General features: G+C 47.2%; 1 protein-coding gene across 4 annotated transcripts in view; it reads left to right on the top strand.

Moving 5' to 3' along the window:
- Tbc1d2b (TBC1 domain family member 2B) overlaps positions 1 to 20580 on the top strand; it is a 71285-nt gene extending 50705 nt beyond the window's left edge. Inside the window, exons 9-13 of one of the 4 annotated variants that reach the window (XM_078049156.1) lie at positions 1629 to 2123; positions 5416 to 5533; positions 11324 to 11455; positions 13417 to 13538; positions 17239 to 20580. In XM_078049156.1, coding sequence (XP_077905282.1) covers positions 1629 to 2123; positions 5416 to 5533; positions 11324 to 11455; positions 13417 to 13538; positions 17239 to 17434 — 1063 coding nt within the window. In that variant the 3' untranslated portion in view covers positions 17435 to 20580. Of the gene's footprint in view, positions 1 to 1628; positions 2124 to 5415; positions 5534 to 11323; positions 11510 to 13416; positions 13539 to 17238 lie in introns of all 4 variants that reach the window. The other 3 variants (XM_005316863.5, XM_078049157.1, XM_078049159.1) reach the window with 3 other exon arrangements.
- The last annotated feature ends 2187 nt before the right edge of the window (positions 20581 to 22767 follow it).

Genomic DNA, 22767 nt, shown 5'->3' with positions numbered 1-22767 from the left:
TTTAAAAGCAAAGGGGGACTGGACTTTCTTTATAAGGGGAACCTTTTTTTTAAAATTTTTATGTTGTAGATGGACACAATACCTTTACTATGTTTGTTTATTTTTATGTGGTGCTAGGGATCGAATCCAGTGTCTCACACATGCTAGGCAAGTGCTCTACCACTGAGCTACAACCCGATCCCAGGGAAAGCTTTTTGGGAAACTTAATTCATTGGTCCAGAACCCACTAAGGATCTGATGCAAGCCATAGACACACTTACCTCCAAAAGTAATTGCAGCACACACACACACACAATTTTGCACATTCTTTTTGGAAATCACAGAACCTGGAAGTTCATGATGGATCTTGGATTAAGAATCCATTATAACCAATTTTCTGAAAAGTGGAACTTGTGAAATGTTGGAACTTGAAGAAATCTGCACATTCACTTGGGCCCACCCTCTTCTCCTGTTTCACCCTCTGCCACTCAGAGGCAGCAATGTGTTGAGTCTCGATTACCACAGTCTCCTTCCTGCCTGTCCTGTCTTCTCCCAGATTATCCCCAGGTGAAGCCTTGCTTCCATTTGGCATAATCTTTCCCTCCCCTGAGCTTACGACACCTGCCAGCATTGTTTGGGCTGCACAGATGACAGAAACACGCTGTCAGAATGTGATCGATGTCATTGTTGCAAAACACTTGTTTTGAGGTTGAGGCCCAAGAGAACTGCCTATGCTGTTGTGTGGTGCTGCTCCCTTGGGAGTGATTAACCTCTGCAAGCCTCTGAGCTGTTCTGAAGGAGTGAGGTACTCTTCCCATGTTAGGTAGCCACTGGGTATGTTTTTCACCTACTTCAGAGAACTTCATTGATGAGAGGACCACAGTACTTTATTATGCTCCTAAGTGGAGAAAATCTTTGCATTTTTCTTAGTTACTGCATCACTGTTCATAACAATCAAAGTACATGTTCCCAGGTACCCAGGCAAGAGAGTTACTCTAGGTGTAGAATAGAAGGGAGATTCTTGACCGAATGCATGTCTTCAACTCTGCCAAACCCAGTTCCCAAAGTACTTGAATTAGCTTCACACTCAGTGCATGCAAAGCTTTTCTGTTAATTTTCCGTTGCCATCCTAACAAATTACCACAAACTTAGTGACTTAAAACAGCACAGAGGGCTATGGTTGTGGCTCAGCAGTAGAATGCTCGCCTACCACGTGCGAGGATCTGGGTTCGATCCTCAGCTCACATAAAGATTAATAAATAAAAAATAAAGGTATCATGTCCAACTACAACTAAAAAATAAATAAATAAATATTTTTTAAAAATAAAGCAGCACAGATTCATTATCTTATAGTTCTATGGGTCAGAAGCCCAACATAGGTCTCACTGGATTAAAGTCAAAGTTTGATCAAGGGCTGCATTCCTTTCTGAGTGTTCTAGGGAACAGTTCATTTTCTTGCTCACTTAAGATGTTGGTAGAATACAGTTCCCTTGAAGCTGCAAGACTAGTCCCTGTTACTTTTCTGGCTGTCAGCTATGGCAGTTCCCAGCTTCTAGAGGCCACCTATATTCCTTATGATTTATATAATAATTCTAGAGGCCACCTATATTCCATATAATTTTCATTTTCCCATTTGTTTTTTTCAACAGCGAGTATGATATTTATGGGTTCAGGACTGTCCCTGATGATGACGAGGAAGAGAAATTGGTTGCCAAAGTCCGTGCATTGGACCTGAAAACTCTCTACCTCACAGAAAACCAGGAAGTTTCCACTGGAGTCAAGTGGGAAAACTATTTTGCAAGCACAATGAACAGAGAGATGATGTGCTCTCCCGAATTAAAAAACCTGATTCGTGCAGGCATTCCCCATGAGCACCGTTCCAAGGTGTGGAAGTGGTGTGTGGACCTTCACACAAGGAAGTTCAAGGACAGTGCTGAGCCAGGCTACTTCCAGACCTTGCTTCAAAAAGCACTGGAGAAACAGAACCCAGCCTCCAAGCAGATAGAGCTAGACCTGCTGCGAACTCTGCCCAACAACAAACATTACTCCTGCCCCACCTCTGAAGGCATACAGAAGCTACGGAACGTCCTCCTCGCCTTCTCCTGGCGGAATCCAGATATCGGCTACTGCCAAGGTCTAAACAGGTGAGTGTCAGGCACAGAAAGTTCCTGTTTGCCATTTATAGAACTTCTTGGCACCAGACACTGCCTGGCAGCTCCCTACCTCCTGGTTGGCCAAGAAAAGCCAGTATTTTAAAGGAAAAGTAATTTCAGCAAACTAGTTTTATGGTACAATATCCCTAGTTCTAGAATAACTGAGGGAAATAGACATACTTTCAGAAAGCATCAAAAAATACAAAAGTTGGTAGCTAGACATGGAGGCGCATGCCTATAATTTCAACCACTCAGGAAGTAGGAGAATCGTTAAGTTTGAGGCCAGCCTTAGCAACTTAGTGAGACCTTGTCTCGAAAATAAAAAGGGCTGGGACATCCCAGTGGTAGAAGCTATGCTTAGCATGCAAGAGGCCAGGTTCAATCCTCAGCACTAAAAAGAAAGGGGGGCAAAGAACATGAAAGTCAAATGTACTTGAAACATCATGGGATCTCATTTTTTTTTCCTTGTTAATCTCTTCACTTGTGGGTTTTGATCAGAAGAGTTTGATTTCATTAGTTGATAATGCATGCAGTAAAAACTCTTGATCACTCCTTATTTATACAGCATCCTTGTGATTAAGAAATTGCTCCAAACTGTTCGTCAGCAGATTGAAATTTAGCTCACGAAAGACCTAGACTTGCTTTCTTTTAGTTTAGAAACTCTCTGTAGGTTTTGCATACTTCCCTACTTTCATAAGCAAAGGACATGGGAAAGCCTCTCACCTTGTTTTAGAGATCTAGGCTCCTCATCCCAAGCCATGCTTTGGGAGGTGCTGAGGTCTGCTCTCCACAAAAGCTCCACAAAGCTTCTCCCAGCTCTGAAAGTTCGATGCTGGTGACTGCTTCTTACTATCTGATCTCACCTGGCTGTTACCCTTTCTGCTACTTCTGCTTCCTACTGTCATTGCAGTAATGTGTTTATATTTCTGTCTGGGTAGTGATAGAACTAACCAAGCTTCCCAGGAAGATAATATAAGAATGAAGGTGATGTATGCATTCTACTATCATGTACAACCAATTAAAACAAAAAAAAATTTTTTTAAGTGCTCTGTGTGTGTATTTGAGGAATTTTCCTGTAAGGCAAGTGCTTGAGTTAGAGTTTTGAATGCTGTCTTTGAGGCCTTTTTGCTCCTGATCCTTGCCAGTGCCAACCTTCAGTTGGGGCTGGGGATGTCCCTCAGTAGTGGAGCCCATACTTGGAATGCATAGGCCCAGGTTCAGTCCTTACCACCAAAAGAACAAACAAAAAACATGAAAATAAAATTCACTTGAAACAGCTCAAAGTCTTGTTCTTCCTTGTTGATCTCTTCACCCTTGGGTTTTGATCAGAAGAGTTTAATTTCATTAGTCGATAATGAATGGAGTGAAAATTCTTGGTCCCTCATTTATATAAACTATTTGCATGAAAGTATTGCAAAAAAGATTTTTAAACTGGACCACTACTTGATGAAGACCTAAATGAAGCCAAGTGCTAATAAAACAATCTTGTTTTACTTAAAACCAGAGTTCACATTATATACTTAATACTCAGTCTAAAACTTCCTGGTAGCTGAAAGCTTCTGAAACCAAAGGATCCCAGAGAGGACTTGAGTGTTCCTGTTTATCTAGTGTTGTCATTGATTTTCCCAAACATAAGTGATGCTTCCAGGTAATCAAAGCTTTCTCTGTGCATCTCTTTGTTAGAGCCTCTGAACTTAAACTGTTTCATTGGAATTTTTTCTTTAAAATGCTTGGTATGTGTCCACGCCTTTCTGAGTCTTCAGACTTTCAGTAGGAAAGTTTATTTAGTTTTTTTTATTTATTTAGTTTTTTTTATTTATTTAGTTTATCCTAGATATTTCAAACCTCTCATCTTTACATCAGTTAATTTGAGCGTTCTGATTTCCGAATCTTTACCCCCTGTGCTGGCATCCTCACATCTTCAGATCCTGTGGGTTTGGTTTCTGTGCTTTTGTGAACTGTTTTTCTCTTCCTCCATCTCCCAGTTGTCACCTTTCCAACCTCCATCTCCTTTATGACATCCCCTTTTCACCTAGCCTAGATCTTTATTTTTTTCTTTTAATTTGAGATGATTTTTAGTTTTATCTAAGAGGAAAAGAATAAATAAATAAATAAATATTTATTTATTGCCAGTGGTTGAACCCAGAAGTGCTTAACCACTGAGCCATATCCCCAGCCTATTATTATTATTGTTGTTGTTGTTATTGTTGTAGTAAATGGACAGAATGCTCTTATTTATTTTTTATGAGGATTAAACCCAGTGCCTCACACATGCTAGGTAAGTGCTCTGCCACTGAGCGACAGCCTTTTGTTTTTATTTTTTATTTTGAGACAGGGTCTCCACTAAGTTGCTTGGGGCCTCACTAAGTTGCTGAGGCTGCCTTTGAACTTGTGATCCTCTTGCCTCAGCCTTTCAAGTTGATGGGATTATAGGTTTGTGCCACCATGCTCAGCCGGAAAAAGCAAATTTTGATAAAGGGTTTTAAGGTTTTTGGGTGATGCACATAAACTCATATCATAGGCAGAAGTTCTTGGATTTTAGCTGAGTAGAGAGGGGCTTTTCTCTTGCCTCCTCCCCGAATGCCCACTTAGAGCCAGACCTAGGATTACCAGAAAGTGACAAGGTATAAATAGCTGGATCCAGGTTTCTGTTGCACCCATCTGCAGCCTTGATTCAGTTCCCTTAGAAAGCCCCTCACCAGGGTTCCTTTGTCTGCCCCCTCATTCCTCCAGAGTAGAAGCAAAATGAATGGAATCAGGAAAGTTGTTTTTAAAGCATTGTGTACTCTTTGTTACTTACATTCACATCTTTTTTTTATTATTTCATAAAAGGATTAGTTGGAACTTTGAACAATGGACTCAAAGAATTAGCTGTGTTAGCAAAATCTTACAATGAAAATATTTCCTTATATGAGGATGGTCAATTATTAGGAAACAATTTCATCTTTGAACAGAAACCAGATGAAAGGGTGAGGGGAATATAGCCTTGCTTCTCGAATCTTAAGAACTGCCTCACTTTCAGGAACACTTAATTTTTTAAATTTATTTTTTAGTTATAGGGAGACACAATATTTTTATTTTTATGTGGTGCTGAGGATCGGGCCCAGCGCCTTATGCATGCTAGGCGAGTGCTTTACCTCTGAGCCATAAGCCCAGCATCTTAATTATTTTTCTTTATTGGAGAACTAAGAATGGAGTAGCCTTGAGAGAAAATGCTTCAGCAGACGTCTCGGTGAAGACTGTGGCAAGGACCTGGCACTGATCTCACTCCTATTTGTTGTAGATTGGTGGCAGTGGCTCTCCTGTACCTGGAGCAAGAAGATGCTTTCTGGTGTCTGGTTACCATTGTGGAAGTTTTCATGCCTCGAGACTATTACACAAAGACTCTTTTAGGATCCCAGGTACTTTTTAAAATACTGTACTTCAGTCAGTCACCAACTTGTAGAATTATCACTGATACCCACCTTAAACCCCCATGGGGGGAAGCTTTGCATACATGACCTCAGAGACTGATCTCTGAAGGAGGCAGGTCACATCTCAGAGCCTGGACTGAGTGGTTGTGAGTGGGGCTGGGCTGGCTCCTTCAGGTCACTGGAAGCTGACAGAGAGTTGTCCTGCGGGCCTGATGTTACGTTCACTGTCCTGTGCTCTCTCCCCTGGGCACAGCAAGCCAAGTCTGATCAGGTGGAGGAGCCCACTGTGGTAACTTATGTCCTCCCAAGATGTAGATGCCGAGGAAGGATTAAACATTCCAGAAGTTTCTGTGGGGCAAGACCTGTGAAGGACAAGGAGCAATGCTGGGAAAAGCTGGGAGAACCTCCAGCCCAGGGGAAAGAAGGAGGATCAGGAGGAAGAGTCTCAGATGACATTGTGATCCTGTGCCAGTGGGGTGGCTCAAGCCAACCTCGGCTGTTAGAGGCAGTATGGAGTGGGCTGCATTAGTGGCCCTGCTATGCTCACTGGCTGGCTTCTGGGAATGAGTGCAGTGACCGCTGCAGTAGGGACCAGCAGTCACTTCCCACAGCAGATCTGAGGAGCGCATACTGGGCCCTCCACACCTGGATTTGAACACCAGGGGCCAGGCCAGGATATTATGGGCCTGTCTCTGCCTGGGTAATGTCCTGCTTTGTGGCTCAGGGCATCTCTTCCTCCAGCCCTTCACTCATGTCCCACCTTTGGCCCCTCCTGTCTCTTGGTCACAACTGCACCCATGTCTATGCCTGCTTTGTGGCATGGTTCCTCTCAGTGTGTGCCCAACCCTGGCCTGCCTGCTCACAGAGGCTCTCCTCACCCTTCTCCAGGATGTTGCAGGGCTGGTCCTACAGGCAGGTGGGAGGCACTGGTAGGAAGCTAGAGGATGGCAGGGGATTGTGGAAGGGATTTCTCCCCCATGATGAGTGCTGCCTCTGTAGCTTTTTCTCCTCTGGCCCCAGCTGTCTGTTAGGTCCTCCATGCAGAGCAGTGATCCCTCTATTGCTCTAGCCCAGGGATGTTCCTCCTCTTGCTGACCTCTGGACTGTCTCACTGTTGGCCACTTGGCCTCAGCTTTTCTGTGACTGATGTGACCAGCTCCTGGAATAAAATTCCCTGTAACAAATAATTAGATTTTTGTTTTTCTGGTTGGACCCTGATTGAGTTTTGCTTTGTATTTGTGTCTCTACCTTTGGAGGAAGAGCCTCATTATTGCCTCTAGTTACCACCTGACCTACCCATCCTTCTAGTTTCCCAAGCCAGAAACAAGCCATCCTGTTCCCTGTAACCCTGTGGTTACCATTTCTGTTGCTGCCTCCTGCGTGGCAGCTCACAGGTGTTCTCCCTTTTTGCCCGCCTCTCCACTGGCAGGTGCATCCTGTCTTCTACATCCTTACAATTGACTCCTTTCTCCCACAGATTGAGTTGTGTCTTTCCCCTTGGGGCCCTCGTCCTCTCAGGGTCCAGCGTAGATGCCTTTGCAAGCACCTGGACCCTCCTTCCATGCTCTAGCCTCTACCTGCCCACTGAGCTGCTGGAGGCAGCATTCCCTGTAATGACAGGACACTTGCTCTGTGGTCTGGCCCTCTCCTCTGTGCTTCTTATACATGATTGCTCTACCTAGAACACCACTCTCTGCTCACTCCCTAGAAAGCTCCTGCTCAGCCCAGCACACACACTGTCTCCTCTCCAGTGCTGTTCTGCCTTCCCAAGCTGTCATCAGAGCCCCACTTTGGTTCCCACTTCCCTGACACAGGCGTCTGTGACAGCAGTTACCTAACTGGATTGTCCTTGCTGGCCTGATGGTCTCCTAGCTCGTCAGGGCACCTTTAGAGCCATGGGCTGTCATTTAACCATGCCCAGCACCCCACAGAGTAAATGTCTGGACTTTACAGGAGCTACCATTGGGCCAGCTACAATTTGTGGCATTTAATGAGCCCCAGCCCTAAACACCTACACTTCAAGCCTCACCAGGTGGAAGCCTTATTTGGACTGGGTTTGGACTCAGCCCCTGAGGCTCTGGGCCTCAGTTCACCTGCCTCCGCCCACTTCCTCCTACAGCATCCTGGGAGAATGGCGAGAGGTGCTGAGCTCTGGCATTCCTGGGGGATGAGTTTTCCCACAGCTGCCTCCTCAAGGTCCCTGTTCCAGCTTCATGGATGTCATTGATGGACTCCAGGAGACACTCACCTGGTCTCCCTGTAATCACTTCATTTGCTAATTAACCAAAAGCTCTGCTTCTGTGGCTTGAGTTTGTAAACAAGGACATGAAGAGCAGTGAGAAGAGGTAGGAGTCTCACTCAGGTGGGATGAGGGGATCAGTAAAGAAAGTGTTATTTATTCACAGCAACTGAAGACTAATAGTTTTGGATTTTGTGTGTATGTGTGTGTGTGTGTGTGTGTGGTGCTGGGGATCAAACTCAGGGTTTCATGCATGCCTGGCAAATGCTCTACAACTGAGCCACATCCCCAGCCCGAGAGCTAATAGCTTTAAAGGTTCAAATTTAAGATCACATATTACTCAGTGTTTGAAAATAAGAGAAATGAAGCATTCTTAATCTCTCCTACTCCACTAAGGTGTAGTCAAGCACATTAATTAGGAGTGTGCGCTGGGTGTTGGGGGGGGGGTCACCAGTCAGAGCCAGGCCTCCCTCCTGTGAGCTGTGGAGCTTGGCCACATCACTTAACAACTCTGTACTTCAGTTTCTCCCTCTGTGAGAGGAGGGTAATACCTTTTCGTAGATAGTTTGAGGTAGACTTCAGATGATACATTTAAGGAGTTTAATGTCACACTCAGTACACTGTAAAAACTCAATAGAAGCTATTAATACTGTTATTGTAGGTAAAAGGGGAAGACCTACTTTAAGTGTGTAGATTTAAGATAAAACTTGCATCAGATATTCATAAATTCCCCCACCCCCCGAGTTCTGCACTGGCTATACAAGTAATAGATGCTTATAAAGAGAAGTTAAGTAATACAGAAAGATAACAAGAAGAAAATTAAAACCACCTGTTACCACTAACTAGGGACCACAGTTACCCTTGTGATATGTTTCCTTTTTCCTTCCCTTAGTTGAATATTCAAGTTCACATTAAGGCATGGCCAGTTCACATTAAGGCATGAGCATTTTCCTGCGTCACTGTGTACTTTCTAGTCTTAATGTTGGTGCCAATAATAGTCCACCAGGCAGATGTGTATCGTGTATTTAATCATCCTAGGCTAAGGGTGGGCTTCGTGTAAGGCTTCTCTTAAAATGGGGAGAAGCTGGTGTGTGCTGCCAGCCGTCAACGCTGTGCTTTAGGAATTGCTGCCCAGCTGCCTCCCTGACAGAAAGCATTGCCGAGCCCCCTGCCCACTGCTGCTGCAGCCAGCTGCTTGCCAGCTTTCTATGCTTTTGCCATCCTTGAGGGACATGTTGTGTGCCAGGACCTCGCTAGGCACTGAAGACACAGAGATGAATGATACAGTCATTCCACATCTTCCAGTGCTCAGTGGGGGAGGGTGCTAAAGCAGAGGCCTGGGCAAGCGTTCCCTGGCAGCCTGCTCTGCACCCAGCCCTCTGCCAGCCACCCAGCCATAAGTGAGGCAAGTCTGTCACCCAGTTGGGAGAAGAGAAGTTTATGAGGATCTCCCACTCGGAGGCCAGCTACATGTCCTCTCTGATGTCTTCAGCAGCCCCGGCCAGGCACAGTGAATCCTGGTATCATCACTTGGTCTCATGGTCATCTGTCCACCTCCCTTGTCATTTTACAGCTCCTTCAGAGCAACAGCTGGTCCCTATTGCCAGGGCCTTGAAGTGTGGACGAATGTGTTATAGTTGCTTGAACATCAAGAGATGAAATTACTCAGGGGTTGGAGTTGTGGCTCAGTGATAGAATGCTCGCCTAGCATGCACGAGGCACTGGGTTCGATCCTCAGCACCACATAAATGTAAAATAAAGATATTGTGTCCACCTAAAAAAAAACTTAAAAATAAGGTCAGGCTTCCTGTGGAGCCTCAGTCTGAGGTCTCAGGTGTCCTGGGGCATCATGTGCAGTCTCCCCAGCCTGGCCCTTGTTCCTGTGTTGTGGCCTGGGGGACCATACCTCTGTCCTCTCCATGCCTTGGGTCAGAAGCCAGGTTATTCTGAGCACCCCCTTTCCCTTCCTCTCTCAGCAAAAAGTGTTCTAAGTTGTACAGATTTTACCTCCACAGAGTTGTGAATCTCTCTCTCTCTATTCCACTGCCCTCCTCTGGTTTGGATTTTCGTCACCTGGGCTATGATCTGTGGCAAGGCCTCCAGCTCGGCTTCCTCTAGTACAGCCTCCCTGCTGCAGCTTAGGGCATGGACCTTAAAAGTGCAGTAACATCCATATTGTTATCCTGTTTAAAGCCTCGATGCTTTTCCACGCCTATTGTGTTTTTCTTTTTCTTCTTCTTTTTTTTTTTTTTTTTGGTACCAGAGTTTGAACCCAGGGGTGCTTAACCACTGAGCCACATCCTTTTTATATTTTACTCAAAGATAGGGTCTCCTCCTGCCTCAGCCTCCCGAGCTGCTAGGATTACAGGCGCTCACCACCATGCCCGGTTTTTTGTTTTTCAAACTGTGTATAAATTGGTTTAGTGGTGGATGATAACCTTTGTTGTGTGTCAGATAAAATTGATTAGGATTGGAAGCATCCAAGTGAATCCCACATAGGAGGTTTTAAGTATTGTTTTGTGAGACTTAAGTTTCTGTTTTATACACACATATACAAATATGTGTTGATGGGTGGTGGTTTAAGCCAGATGTTTCCATGTGGGTCACAGACAGGGAAATCCCCTGGCCCCTCTGTGTGATATAGTGGCCCTGAGACAAACTCTATGCAGCTGTGCTGCCTTGCCTGCCACCCTCCTGCTGAAAGCCTGACCTTGGCCATGGGTGCTTTTCTCCTCCAGTCTATGAGCTCCAGAATGCTCCATTAACACATCTTTATAGGCCTCTCACCAGTTATGGTGCTACTCCATAGGTCTGGCTGCCCCACTTGTCTTTAAAGTCCTCAAGGTCAGGGTTGAACCTTCTTCAGCCCTCTGCTCAGCTGCCCCTGGCCTGACCTGATTCTAGCAGCTATAGCCACCTATGGTTTGTCTGTCACACGATAAGTAGTTTATGTAAACATCATTTAATCCTCATAAAAGAGTGGTGAGAGAGATCATGAGGCACAGAACTATTTAGAACATCATGTACCAAAAGCCACGTGGCTAGTGAGTAGTAAAGCTGCATGACACCCACATTTGGGTCTCTCTGGCTGTAGAGTCTTGCTACTCCCACACCATTAAGCCTTTTGAATATTTGTTACATGGATGTGGTAATGTCCTAATTCCTCTTTGGCTCTAGACTATGTGTGCATGTGTGTGTGGTGCTGGGGATCAAACCCAACACCTCACCCACACTATAAACGCTCTGCCTCTGAGCTCCATCCCTACCTCTCAAGACTTATCTTAGTGCATTGCTTAGGACTCAGATGTATGGTTCTTTGGGACAGCCTGTTTTCCCAGGGCACTTTGAATATAGGAGCTGTAAGGAAGGTGTCAGTCGGTGGACACCTGTGTGCACCTCAGGCATGTGAGTTCAGCTGCCAGTGAGAGTAGTCCAGCTCTCGATGAGCCCTGCGGTGCATCCATTCTCAAGAGGTCTGCCCTTGCTTGCTTGTCCAGTGCGCGGCAGACGGAAGACATTTTTCTTTGTTTCCTTTCCAGGTGGACCAGCGGGTGTTCAGAGACCTCATGAGTGAGAAGCTGCCTCGATTGCATGCCCACTTTGAACAGTATAAAGTCGACTACACCCTTATCACATTCAACTGGTTTCTGGTGGTTTTTGTGGACAGTGTTGTTAGTGACATCCTTTTTAAAATATGGGACTCTTTTCTTTATGAGGGACCAAAGGTGGGTTTGCCCAGCTCAGCTGTTCTCAAAAAACAGGCTGTTGTCTGTGTTAGTGGTGGTGAGTGGCTGGTTCTCCTGGAACTCATGGGATTACCATGGCACCAGAGTGAGCTCAGTGTGGTGTACCACCAGAGAGCTTGGGAAACAGCAATTATTTGCTCTTTATCAAAAACAGCCTGGGTCTAGAGTGTGGCTCAGTGGTAGAGCACTTGCCTAGCATGTGCAAGGCCCTGGGTTCAACCCCCAGCACTTAACACACACATTCACAAAAAAACAGTCTGCTCTAATCACTGTGCTAGGCCTGGGAGTTTTGATGGTTCATGATCTGAATCTCATTATCCATCACATGATGGTGGTGTTATCTCCATTATATGGATGAGATAGAGGCCCAGAGATCTAATAAGCAGAAGATCAGGGAGCAAGCTCAGGGGAGCCAACTTCAGAGACTTCATGGCCACAAGCCTCCCACCTGGTCTGTTGTGTGTTCTAAAATCAGTTTTTAATTAAGTAGTACATTTACATATTAAACTTAAGTCATATAACTAAGGGTATGCAGAGGAAAGATCTCCCTGCTCCCCAGTGTCCTAGTTGCTCTTCTCAGTGTATTATATATCCTTCTCAGAGTATTTTATGCATCTCTAAAAAATTTTCTAAGTCACTGTATATTAGAGATAGTGACCTACCAGGGCATACAGGTCTGACTCATATATTTTTTTTAATAACTCTGTAGTATTTCCTTGTACAGATGAGCTGGAAATTTATATCAGAGCCCCTGACAATGGCCACTTAGGTGGTTTCCAGTCTCTTGCCACTTCAAACTGTGCTACAGGACTCTCTTGGCACTTTGTCTTTCTACAGTACGTGTGTAGGTGTAGCCCTAGAGGTAGAAGTGCCGGCCTATGGTAGTCCATCTGTAGTGCTGGCGGTGATGCCAGATCCTTTGCAGAGTGGCCTCACCAGTTTATACTCCTATGGCAAAGTTTGAGTGTATGTTATTACCCACCCTCAACTTAATGCCTGACATAGTGCACTACCAGTTTTATAATCAAGTCTGTCATTATTAAAAAGGTTTCTCAGGGCATAAATAGTGTTCCTCTTGGGCCATAGGTAAGGTTGTAAAGAGAAAGATGACCTATTTGAACCCTGTAAATACTGCTTTCTAAATATGAGAAAGTGCAGGTTGGTGCAGATCATCCATGGTCCTTAGATGTGGAAAAAGCTATTTGTTCCAAAGCTGCTCAAACTTCCAAGACCCCAGAAATCCATTCCCCCTAGCTTCAAAACAGTACCCCCAAACAAATCAATAACAAAAATTGCTTCTCTTTCATTATATTTAAAAGTCAGCAATTCAGGTCCCCATTCACTAGCTGAGATGGGAACTGCCTCTAAGGTGGAGATTTCCAAGACTCAGAATCAAAAAACCCTGGTTTTATTTTTGGTTTAAATTGATTTCTAGGTTGGGCTTGGTAGTAGACACCCGTAATCCAAGTGATTTGAGAGGCTGAGATAGGAGGCCAGCCTAAGCAACTAAACTAGGTCCTAAGCAACTTAGTGAGATCCCGTCTCAAAATTTTAAAAGGCTGGGGATGTGGCTCAGTGGTTAAGCACCCCGGGCTCAGTCTCTAGTACCAAAGAAAGTTGATTTCTAGTTCCAGTGTTCGCTAAAAGGATTCCACAAAAGTCTCTTTTGCTTCAAAGGGAGGTTTGGGCTGAATTATTAAAAACCACCAGAGAGTTTATTTTCCCATAAGAAAGGGCCTTACCCAGCCAGTGGAAGTCACCCCTATAAGTGTCTGCCCCAGGGCGGGTCATCTCCAAAGCCCTGGGAGTGCCCTCCAGTGCCAGACGTGTGCCTACAGCCAGGGTGTCTCTGCCTCCATTTATAGATTTTCCTGTCCTTTCCACAGGTGATTTTCCGTTTTGCCCTGGCACTTTTTAAATACAAGGAAGAGGAGATCCTGAAATTACAGGACTCAATGTCTATATTCAAGTATCTCCGTTACTTCACTCGTACTATCCTTGATGCGAGGTGAGTCCTCAGGAGACTGTCCAGATGTCAGGGGAAAGGGCCGCCTGTTCTCTGTCTCCTTGAGGGTATCCTGTCCTTGCTGTCTTCCAGCCATTGTGGGGTTCTGCATGAGAGAGGGAATTTCCTTCCAGTGAACAGGAATGGGAAGGAGGCTGGCCTTCCAGAGACTGGAAAGGAATTGAAATGAAGATGGTCTCATCCTCACTCTCACAAACACAAATCCCATCCAAAGCCATAGTCTCACATGGCTACAAGTATTTGCAGAGTATCTACTATGTGGCAGGACTGTGCCAGGCACTGGGGTTGATAGATGAGCAATAGCGCCTGAACTTGAGGCCTCAGTTGGTGAGCAATGTGATGAGGAAGCCCAGGCCTGGGAAGAAACTAGGCTGGGAAGGGGCAGCAGGGAGTGGAGGGGCGAGTCTGTCAGAGCTGCCCTCTGGGCGTGCACAGGTGGGGAAGCAAGTGTATTCTGAGAGCTGTGGAGAAGTTTAGCCAGGTTCTTGCTGGTGTACATGGGCTTACAGCTGGGCCATAGCAGAGCTGGACTGTCCAGGTTCCTGGAGATGGGGCTCAGGACTTGGATCTTCAATCTAAGTGTTGGGAAGTCACTGTAGCTTAGGCAGAAGGATATGTCAAATTGGGATGGGACTGGCCACTGGTAGACCAGGGAATAGTGGTTCTTTGAGGGGTCCGGGGATGAAAGGTGGTGGCCTGGAGAGAGGTGGCCCCAGAGATGGAGAAAAGTGATGGGGACAGATTGAAGAGAGTGGAGGAGGATTTGAACTTGGAAGACCCTGGGTTTCTGGCTTGGGCTGCCAGATGTCTATGAATGACCATGAATCATTTTGCTTCTGTCTTCCCCATCTACATGGTTATTTCCTGTTGGGGGCTGCCCTTGTCACTATGTCTCCTGGACAACAGTTGGTTGCTGCTCTGGTCCTGGCAGTCATATTGGCAGCAGAAGGTGGTGGCTGAGGACATACAAAGCTTTCTTGAGGCCATCACCATTGTTAGGCTTTTTAAAATAGTTTCAGCCTTGTTACCAACTCTAACAACAGTGACCTTATTTTATGAGAAAAGATATCTGAGTTGGGTACAGTGGCACCCCCCTATAATCCCAATGACCCTAGAGGCTGAGGCAGGAGGCTCACAAGTTCAAAGCCAGCCTCAGAAACTTAGCGAGGCCCTGAGCAAGTCAGCTACACTCTGTCTCAAAATTTAAAAAATAAAATTAAAAAAAAAAGAATTGGGAATGCAGCTCAGTGGTTAAGCCCCCCTGGGTTTAATCCCAAGTACCAAAATAAGTAGACGGATAGCTGGATGGATGGATGGATGGATAGACAGATAGACAGACAGATAAATAGGAAGGCTAACTGAGAATGATATTTGCCTTTGAAAAGACTGATGCTAAATCCTAGTTGAGCCTTGAGGATTCTTGTTAATCTCACATTGGTCAGGATTACTTAGAATGGCTGAGTGAACTTCCTCATGCCAGCAGTGAACTCTATTGAGAGCATTTTGGTTCCAGAGACGAATCTTGCCTAAACCTGGATAGCCTTGTGCTGGAATCCTCAGACCCCCTTCCTGTCACCACCAGGCCAAGCTGGGCAGCTCCCACCCATCTTGCATTGTCCTGCAGCGCCACCTGGTGAGCAGCTCTTGGTGCAGTTTTCCCTTTGCTTTAGAAAGCCAAGGCCTTCAGACCAAGAATTACCAAATGCATTATGAATGACAGCAGTATTGCTGGGGATGTTGTTGAAAGACTACAGATGTCCTGGCCCCACCTTTGTGCTGGAACCCCAATATTTTATAAGTTCCCCACACAAGTGGTTCCAGTGAGCACCAGTTCTGCAGTACATCGGTCATACAGAAAAGGAGAGAGGAGGCAATGCAGTGGCGCACACCTGTCATTCCATGACTGAGGAGTTCACAAATTCAAGCTTTAACAACTTAGCAAGACCCAATCTCAAAATAAAATCTAATAAAGGTTTGGAGATGTAGCCCAGTGGTAGAATGCTTGTCTACAGGTGCAAAGGCCTGGATTCAATTCCCTATACCCGCCGCCGCGCCCCCCCCCCCCCCCCGAACGAAATTCTGCAGTTCTGTAGCCAGTTGCATTCAGGAGCCATTGAGTTAAATGGTATTGACTTGTGGGAGTCTGTGAGGAGTTGAGTTTTATGGGTAGTGACTTGATTTCCCCTTGTTCCCAGCAGGGGCCACTGGGTCCAGTCAGATCCCATTTGACTGGAGGAGTAAGGGGAAAATGTTAATTTAGTACTCTCAATGTTCACTTTATATAATCAAGAAGGGGGACTTAGTCTTGGGCTTGTGGAACCTGTGGGCTCAAAGCTCCAGGAAGGAAGGGACTGGTCTCATGGGCTCCTGGTACCTGGTCCCTCACCAGCATTTCATTTTCCCCAGGGTTTTCAGTAGCCCCATCAGCAGGCTGAGTATGTGGCATGTGTCCTGGTCCTCACTTGGGGAGTCACTGTGTTTAGGCTTACCCTGACCTCTGGTGCTTACCTGTCCTGAAATGTACAGGGGAACTTGGCATTTGAATAAAGGCAACCTTTTCTCTCCTTCCACCTCCTTGCAATAATAATCCTCTGTATTAGAGTTAGGCAGATCAGAGGAGTAAGTGTTTTAAATATAAGAGGCAGAAATCCTAGGGCTTGTGTATTCTTAATTTGTACATCTGTGTTAAATGTGGCCCAAGCTGCTGAGCAGCAGCAGGAGCAAATGGTTTGCTTCTGGTAGAGACAGGAGGCAGTCCTTCTGCCATGACAGCTGGGCCCAGGATGCTGGGCTTGGCAGAAGAATAGGGTGTGGGAGGTGGTCAGCCCCTCAGTGCTAGAGCCTCCAGCTCCTCTCCTGACACAGTATGGCTGGCCCTTGAGGCCTGGAGAGCCATAGCCAGACCTTGGGACTGGTCTTAACTCTGTTTTTATAAAAACTATTGACTGGTGGTTAAAGACAAGTTATCACAACTTAAAACTCTTACCACACATGTACTTTGGATAATGATGTCTATCACATCCACTATCATTGCTAACCCCCTGTCCCCTCCTTTGCCCTCCCACCCCTCTGCCCTATCTAGAGTTCATCTACTATAAAAAGAAAAAAAAAACTTTTATCATAAGTCGGTGCCTCGATCTGGGGATAATGTGAAAGGCTCCAGCTGCCTCATGTTTCTGGTCAACGCTGGTCATGTTGCTGCCTGGGTCTGACCGTTGTCACCAAGTTTGCTTGTTCATCCATTCTGGGGGAATTAAGTCTCAGGACAGTCTTCCTGATTATCTGCCCTGTGTGTGGCCTGATGGGGGCACTCATTGCACCTTCCCTCACCAAGCAAGAGTCAGGTGTTATTCTCAGAACCAAGTAACACCCACACCCTAGGAGATGACATTCCTGTTATTCCATGTGTGGACAAGGAAAGAGGCCAAAAGGAGGTTGGTAGCTCAACTCTGCAACTCCCAGTCACATCTGCAGGGGAGAGCTGGGATCTGAGTCTGACAGGCAGGCAGGGCCTTTCACTCAGCCACTGTGCCTCCTTGCCTGTCTGCAGGACGTAGGCCTGGCCTCCCTGGGTGGCACACACCCTCCCTGCTCCCCAGCCTCTGGGTTTTGCTGCGGTGGGGGCTTTGTGAGCACTTGCCTGAGCACTGCTGATGCTCGTCTCTGCCTTTCGTCCTGCCAGGAAACTGATCAGCATCTCCTTTGGGGACCTAAACCCCTTCCCCCTGCGCCAGATCCGGAACCGTCGCACCTACCACTTGGAGAAGGTCCGGCTGGAGCTAACAGAGCTGGAGGCCATCCGAGAGGACTTCCTGCGTGAGCGGGATACCAGCCCTGACAAAGGCGAGCTGGTCAGCGATGAGGAGGAGGACACCTAAGTGGACGCCCACCCAGGATGCTGCTCTTCTTCCCTTCACAACCAAAGTGTGTCAAAAGTGTGAACTGCAGGGACATTTCTGCTTGTTTAAATGCCAGAATGTAACATCTGTGGTGTCTGGGAATCTGCTGGGCAGATGTCCAAAGCCAGACTGCACTTTCTTAGTTCCCATTTGGGGGCAGGGTCTCATCTGTTTACAGCCATCTTCATGCTACAACATTTGGCATTGTGATCATGCTTTTTGCCTGATTGGTGAATTGCCCCTCAGTTACCAGTTGGCTGTTTCTAAGAGCCTGTTTACAGCATCTGTCAGCTGTGTTGGTGTTTGACCCTGTGAAAACCATCCTTTGCTGGACCTCTCCCAGGTTCTTTTGTACATAGGAGGCAATTGTGTACATCACAGGGCTTCAGAGTTTGGCTGCTTCAGGTGGCATAAGGTCAATGTGAAATGAGGGACTTCCTTAGAAAAGTAGACACATTCCATGTTCAGAAACAGCCTCCTTAGAGAGCCCAAGAATCCTGGCTTCAGCTGCCAGCCATGCCCCACTTCTGGACTAGCTTTTGCCATCTCCTGCACAGCATTTTAAAACAGTAGCTCCCACCCTGCGTCCAGGAAGGCCTGGCTCTTCAGCCAGCCCCTTGCACTTCTCATCTCAGCTCGTGATTGAAAATCACTGGCTGTTCTCCCCTGCCTGCCATGTGCCTGACTGTCTCTGAGCTTCTGTGGAATGTTTTGCTTTGCATCTGGGAATTCTTGTAGAAGCCACTCTCCAAGTGTGACTCAGATAGGAGTCTAAGTTAGCTGCAAACTGCACCTGGCATGCCCCTGATTGAGGGAACAGAGGAAGCTTTTGGGGGATTGCTTTTCAGGGTGTTGGTGCAGCTGCTGGGTGAGCCCTACTACATGGCAGAAACCTCGGCCTCCCCAGAGGGGGGTAGTGCTCCTGATGTCCCTCACCTAGCTAGCAGGTGGGGGAGGCTGCTGCCAGGCTCCTTTACTTAGAGCTAAGGCTTGGGTGAGCTCTCCAACAGTCTTCCTGCCACCCTCGCCACCCAGAGCACCTTTGTCCTTGAGTAAGGATGTAGGGTCACTGTAGCCTCTTAATTTTGGGCTGCCTAGGCAATTTCTAGGGACTCGGAGCACTGCCTTTTTGAAGCCAGGAGAGAGGCTTTGAGCAAGGAAAGTTCTTTTTGCTTAAGTCCTGTGGACCATCCCTATTGTGCGGATGTCATGAGAGAATGTTTTCTGGCACAGTATTACTCCAACACAAGAGAAACAATTTTAAGTGGAATATTTTACACTACCTGGACACAAATCAGAAACAATCCTTAGTTGATACAAACATACTCAGACTAAGAATGGAAGCGATGCATGTTTAAGAAGTGCTTTTTCCATAGCGCATGGTTTTCCTGTTCATCTTTTACTGTCAACATCCTAGCAGTTCTGTGGCTGAGTTGGTAGTTACAACTTGGCTGTTTCTAAGAGCCTGTTTACAAGAGCAAGCTCAACTTCCTTGGCTTAAATTGCCTACTTTCTTAAGGTGTAGGGGGAACTGGTCCCTGTGTTTAGTCAAAACTCTTTTCTCTTTTCAGATACTGGGACTGTATTTATCATTGTGCACATCTTTAGAACAGTTGTTTGAAGCCCGGCTTCTTCAGGAAGCTGCCTGGGAGCAGGGCAGGCGTTGCAGTCTCACTACTGCTCTGGGGACTGCTGGGATCAAGTGCTGGAGAACCCTGCCGCCACCTTGTGAAATAGTGGCTGTCAGCTTAGGGGACAGCTGTGAGGAGGTGTTTGGGACTGTGGCTGGGGCCCCATGGATCAGCTTCAGCTGTCCTCATCTTTTAGTTCTCAAGTCAGTTCCCCCTGGAAGATGCCATCCCCAAACTTCCATGTACTGGAGCTAAAATGCTCCCTTTAGGAATGGTCTTATTTTATCCAGTTTACCCTGAAAAAAAATGTTTCTTAGAAAGCACCTGGTGGAGCACTTGCCTACCAAGCATGAGGCAGTGAGAGCGAGTCCCAGAGGAGATGGACTGGGGACCCTTTCCTGGGGTTTCTTCCTAGAATAAAGTGCTTAATGTCCAGGGGGCTGAGAAGGAATCGTTGGCCTGGTTCCAATTTGGGTCAGGAGGAGTGCCCTCCTTCCATAGCCTTAGGTCCCACTGATTTGAGCCAACACTTCCCTGTCCCTCCCTCCACTGAGGAGAGACCTCCTCCTATCTTCCAGGGCCCCAGGTCCCTCTACCTCCCCTGGCCGCCTGGCAAGTGCCCCTTCTGCACGCTGCTGTTCATCTGAACCTTTGTTCTATAGCCAGCCCAGGGCCCCTGTGTGGTGGCCCTTGCAAGCTGAAAGGGTGGCCTCCAGCTGGCTTGCCTAAATGTGGGTGCCAAGGTGAGGGGAGCACCTCACACCTAGTGGGAATTCCCAACTCTGAAATCGATAGTTCTTTTTTTTTTTTTAATGGGTTGAACCTGTTAATACTTTTGTATATTTTCACTACAGTTTATATTTTTATAGGATATTTTATCAAGGTTTTTCTAGAGTCTGTACATCTATTTTATATAACAAGTTCTATTTTGTGTGCACAACTCCCTTGTATGTATTTATGTAAACCTGAGCCTCCTGGTTGCTCCCTCCTGTGCTCCTTTTGCCTCCAGCCTTGACTCTCACTTTTGCTCAGCCCTTTCCTCACCCCAGGTAGCCTCAGTCGCTACCTGTAGTCACGCTGATAGCAGACTACAGATTGCTGGGAACGATTCTGGTGTCAACTGCACCAGAATATTATATTGATATAGGAAGTACTCTAGCCAAGTACCCAGTCTTTTTTTTTTTTTAACTAAATGTATACTGCACATCCCCCACCCGATGCTTTGCAGTATTATCTTCCCCCCATGACTGGCAGCTGGATCCAGCAGCTGGGCAGCTGGGCCGCTGGGTGGCTGGGCCTGCTGGGGAAGTCCCCGCAGGGGAGAAACTGGCTGTGAAGCCCCATGTGTGCCACTGATCATTCCGCCCCTGCTGGGCAGCTGGAGGAAGAGGGACGCTGCCAGGTGACTGTCCATTTATATCACAGCAGCTTCTATGCTGTCTTCAAGTTAAATTTTGGAATTATAAAGGAAAAAATAAAGTAATCTGTATAACATTATGCCTTGAAAGGCAGTTATATTTCCTTGTGACAGGGTCTGCCCCAAGGGCTTGGAGAGCAGGACAGGGGCCAGGGTGGGGACCTTTCCAACCTGCCAGCCTGGTGATTCTGGGTGTCCCTGCCCGTGGTTCCAGTGGGGTGGAACAGGGCACGTTTGTCAGCAGTGGTCACTCTGGGAGACCCTGAGAGGTTGAAGCTGAGGGCAGAGCCTGGGAGCCAAAGCGGAACGCTGTTGCTGCGCCTAATGAAGCCCCTGCCAGAGAGCAGGCGCCCTCTTCCCGCCAGCTGTACCGTGCCCTGCCTGAGTCATGGCTTGTTTGCCTCCTGTCTGGGCTGACAGCTCAGGCCCTGCTGCCACTGGGGACACCTCTAGCCATCACTGGAAAAACACAAAAATGATTAAGACCAAATGTCTTTCCATAAAGCGGGGAATCCAGCAAGATTCCCACATAGATCAGGCCAGGACCTGGGATGCCGCTTCTCCTCTGGGAACACGGAGATTCAGCAAGTCTAGAAATTCCTGAGGTCACAATAGTAATGGCAGAGCTGGGACCCCAGGGGTCTGCCACTGTGCCAGCCCCTATTCCCTAATCCTTATAAGAGGCTGCCACTCAGAGCAGTCTTGATTGAGCCCTGGGAAGCCATTACTCAGAGTGTGGGCCTCCTTGGGCCAGTAGGGCTGCTGTAAACACAGACAGGAAGTGAGCCTGACACTCTTCCACCCTCTGTGGTGCTTGGACTCGTGCATGCTCCTGGTGACTGGCTTTCCTGAATGACCTCTGACAGACTGCCCTGGGAGCCTGCAGGGGGCCCTCCGCCTGCCTGGTCAGAGGAATCAACTGCTAAGGGAAGTCCAGAGCTCAGAAAGGGAGATGGGGACCAGAGGCCTCCACCAGTCCTCTGTCACCGAGGTATGTGGCCTTGAGCCAGTCACTTCCCTCAGAGCCATGGGCTTCTCACCTGAAAATAGGGCATGTTCAGGACCAGGAGGTGTGAGCATGTGGAACTGAAAGCAGCTAAGCACACACCCTCCTGACCTCTAGGGACAGCTGCCTCTGCTCCCACACACTTCTCAACCCCTTCAGTCCTGTGACACTTAGCACTGACTATTTCAGCCCTCTGATATTGTTTGATGTCTCAATCCCCAAGGAGTGATTGCCAGTGTGTTCCCTCAGTCCTGAGTAGCCATATGGCCCACGTCCAGTGCCTTCATAATGCCACTTGCATGGCTTCAGGGCCCACTCACCTTAGAGGCTGGGAATACTGTATGCTGGAGAATAGAATGTAAGAAGTGTCCCCTCTCAGAACTTCAGTGCTCCAAACTTGGAGAAGGAGGCAGAACATTTTTCGGGAAGAGGACCAAACCCAAAGCTGGAGGAAGGGGAAGATACGGGCTGGAAAAAGGCATTTGTTCGTCACCTCCCTACCCCTGGCTTGGGCCCAGAACCCTCTTCAAAGCAACTTCATGCCCAGCTGCTCCTTGCTGTTTGTACCAGAGTCTTGCTCCATGGGATTAATGTTTTGTTGTTGTTGTTTTAATATTTTTTTAGTTATACACAGACACATTATCTTTATTTTGTTTATTTTTATGTGTTGCTGAGGGTCGAACCCAGGGTCTCACACGTGCAAGGTGAGCGCTCTACCAGCTGAACCACAACCCCAGTCCCAGGGGACCAGGTTTTATAGGTAGGGAAGGAGCACCCTGAGTCAGCCCTGAGTAGCCCAGTCCCATCTCTGAGCGTGGAAATAAAGGAAAGGGACAAGTGGGAACTAAGAAGGATGAGACTGGCCAGTCTGCTCTTCCCCTCTCCACAGGTTTGTGCAGAGGAATTAGAGGGTCAGGGAAGTGCCCACAGGAACCCCAGACCCCGTCACCATTATGGTGGGGTAGTCCTGTGGTTGACAAGGTAGCCTTTTTTGTTTGACAATGCTTGGGGCTCATCCCTGTGAAACTCATGTCTTTGAGGAACTTAAAGTGGGGGTCCCTGGAGAAAGGACTGGGGTGTGTGTGGGGGGGGGGCTGCTGCTAGCAGGAGGCAGAAGTAAGAGGTGTGAACAGGGACTCTCAGGACTGTGTCCCTTGCCCAGAAGACCTTCCTACTCCTATTACCCAAGCTTCTGCAGATATGCCCCCTGTAAGAAGCCACCCTCCACTCTGACACCAGGCCTCCCATGCCTACAGTA

Source organism: Ictidomys tridecemlineatus, chromosome 5, assembly GCF_052094955.1.
Source record: "Ictidomys tridecemlineatus isolate mIctTri1 chromosome 5, mIctTri1.hap1, whole genome shotgun sequence".
In the NCBI taxonomy this organism is placed as follows: Eukaryota; Metazoa; Chordata; class Mammalia; order Rodentia; family Sciuridae; genus Ictidomys; species Ictidomys tridecemlineatus.
The sequence above is the reverse complement of the archived record's forward strand: the minus strand, read 5'-3'. Positions and strand labels throughout refer to the sequence as shown.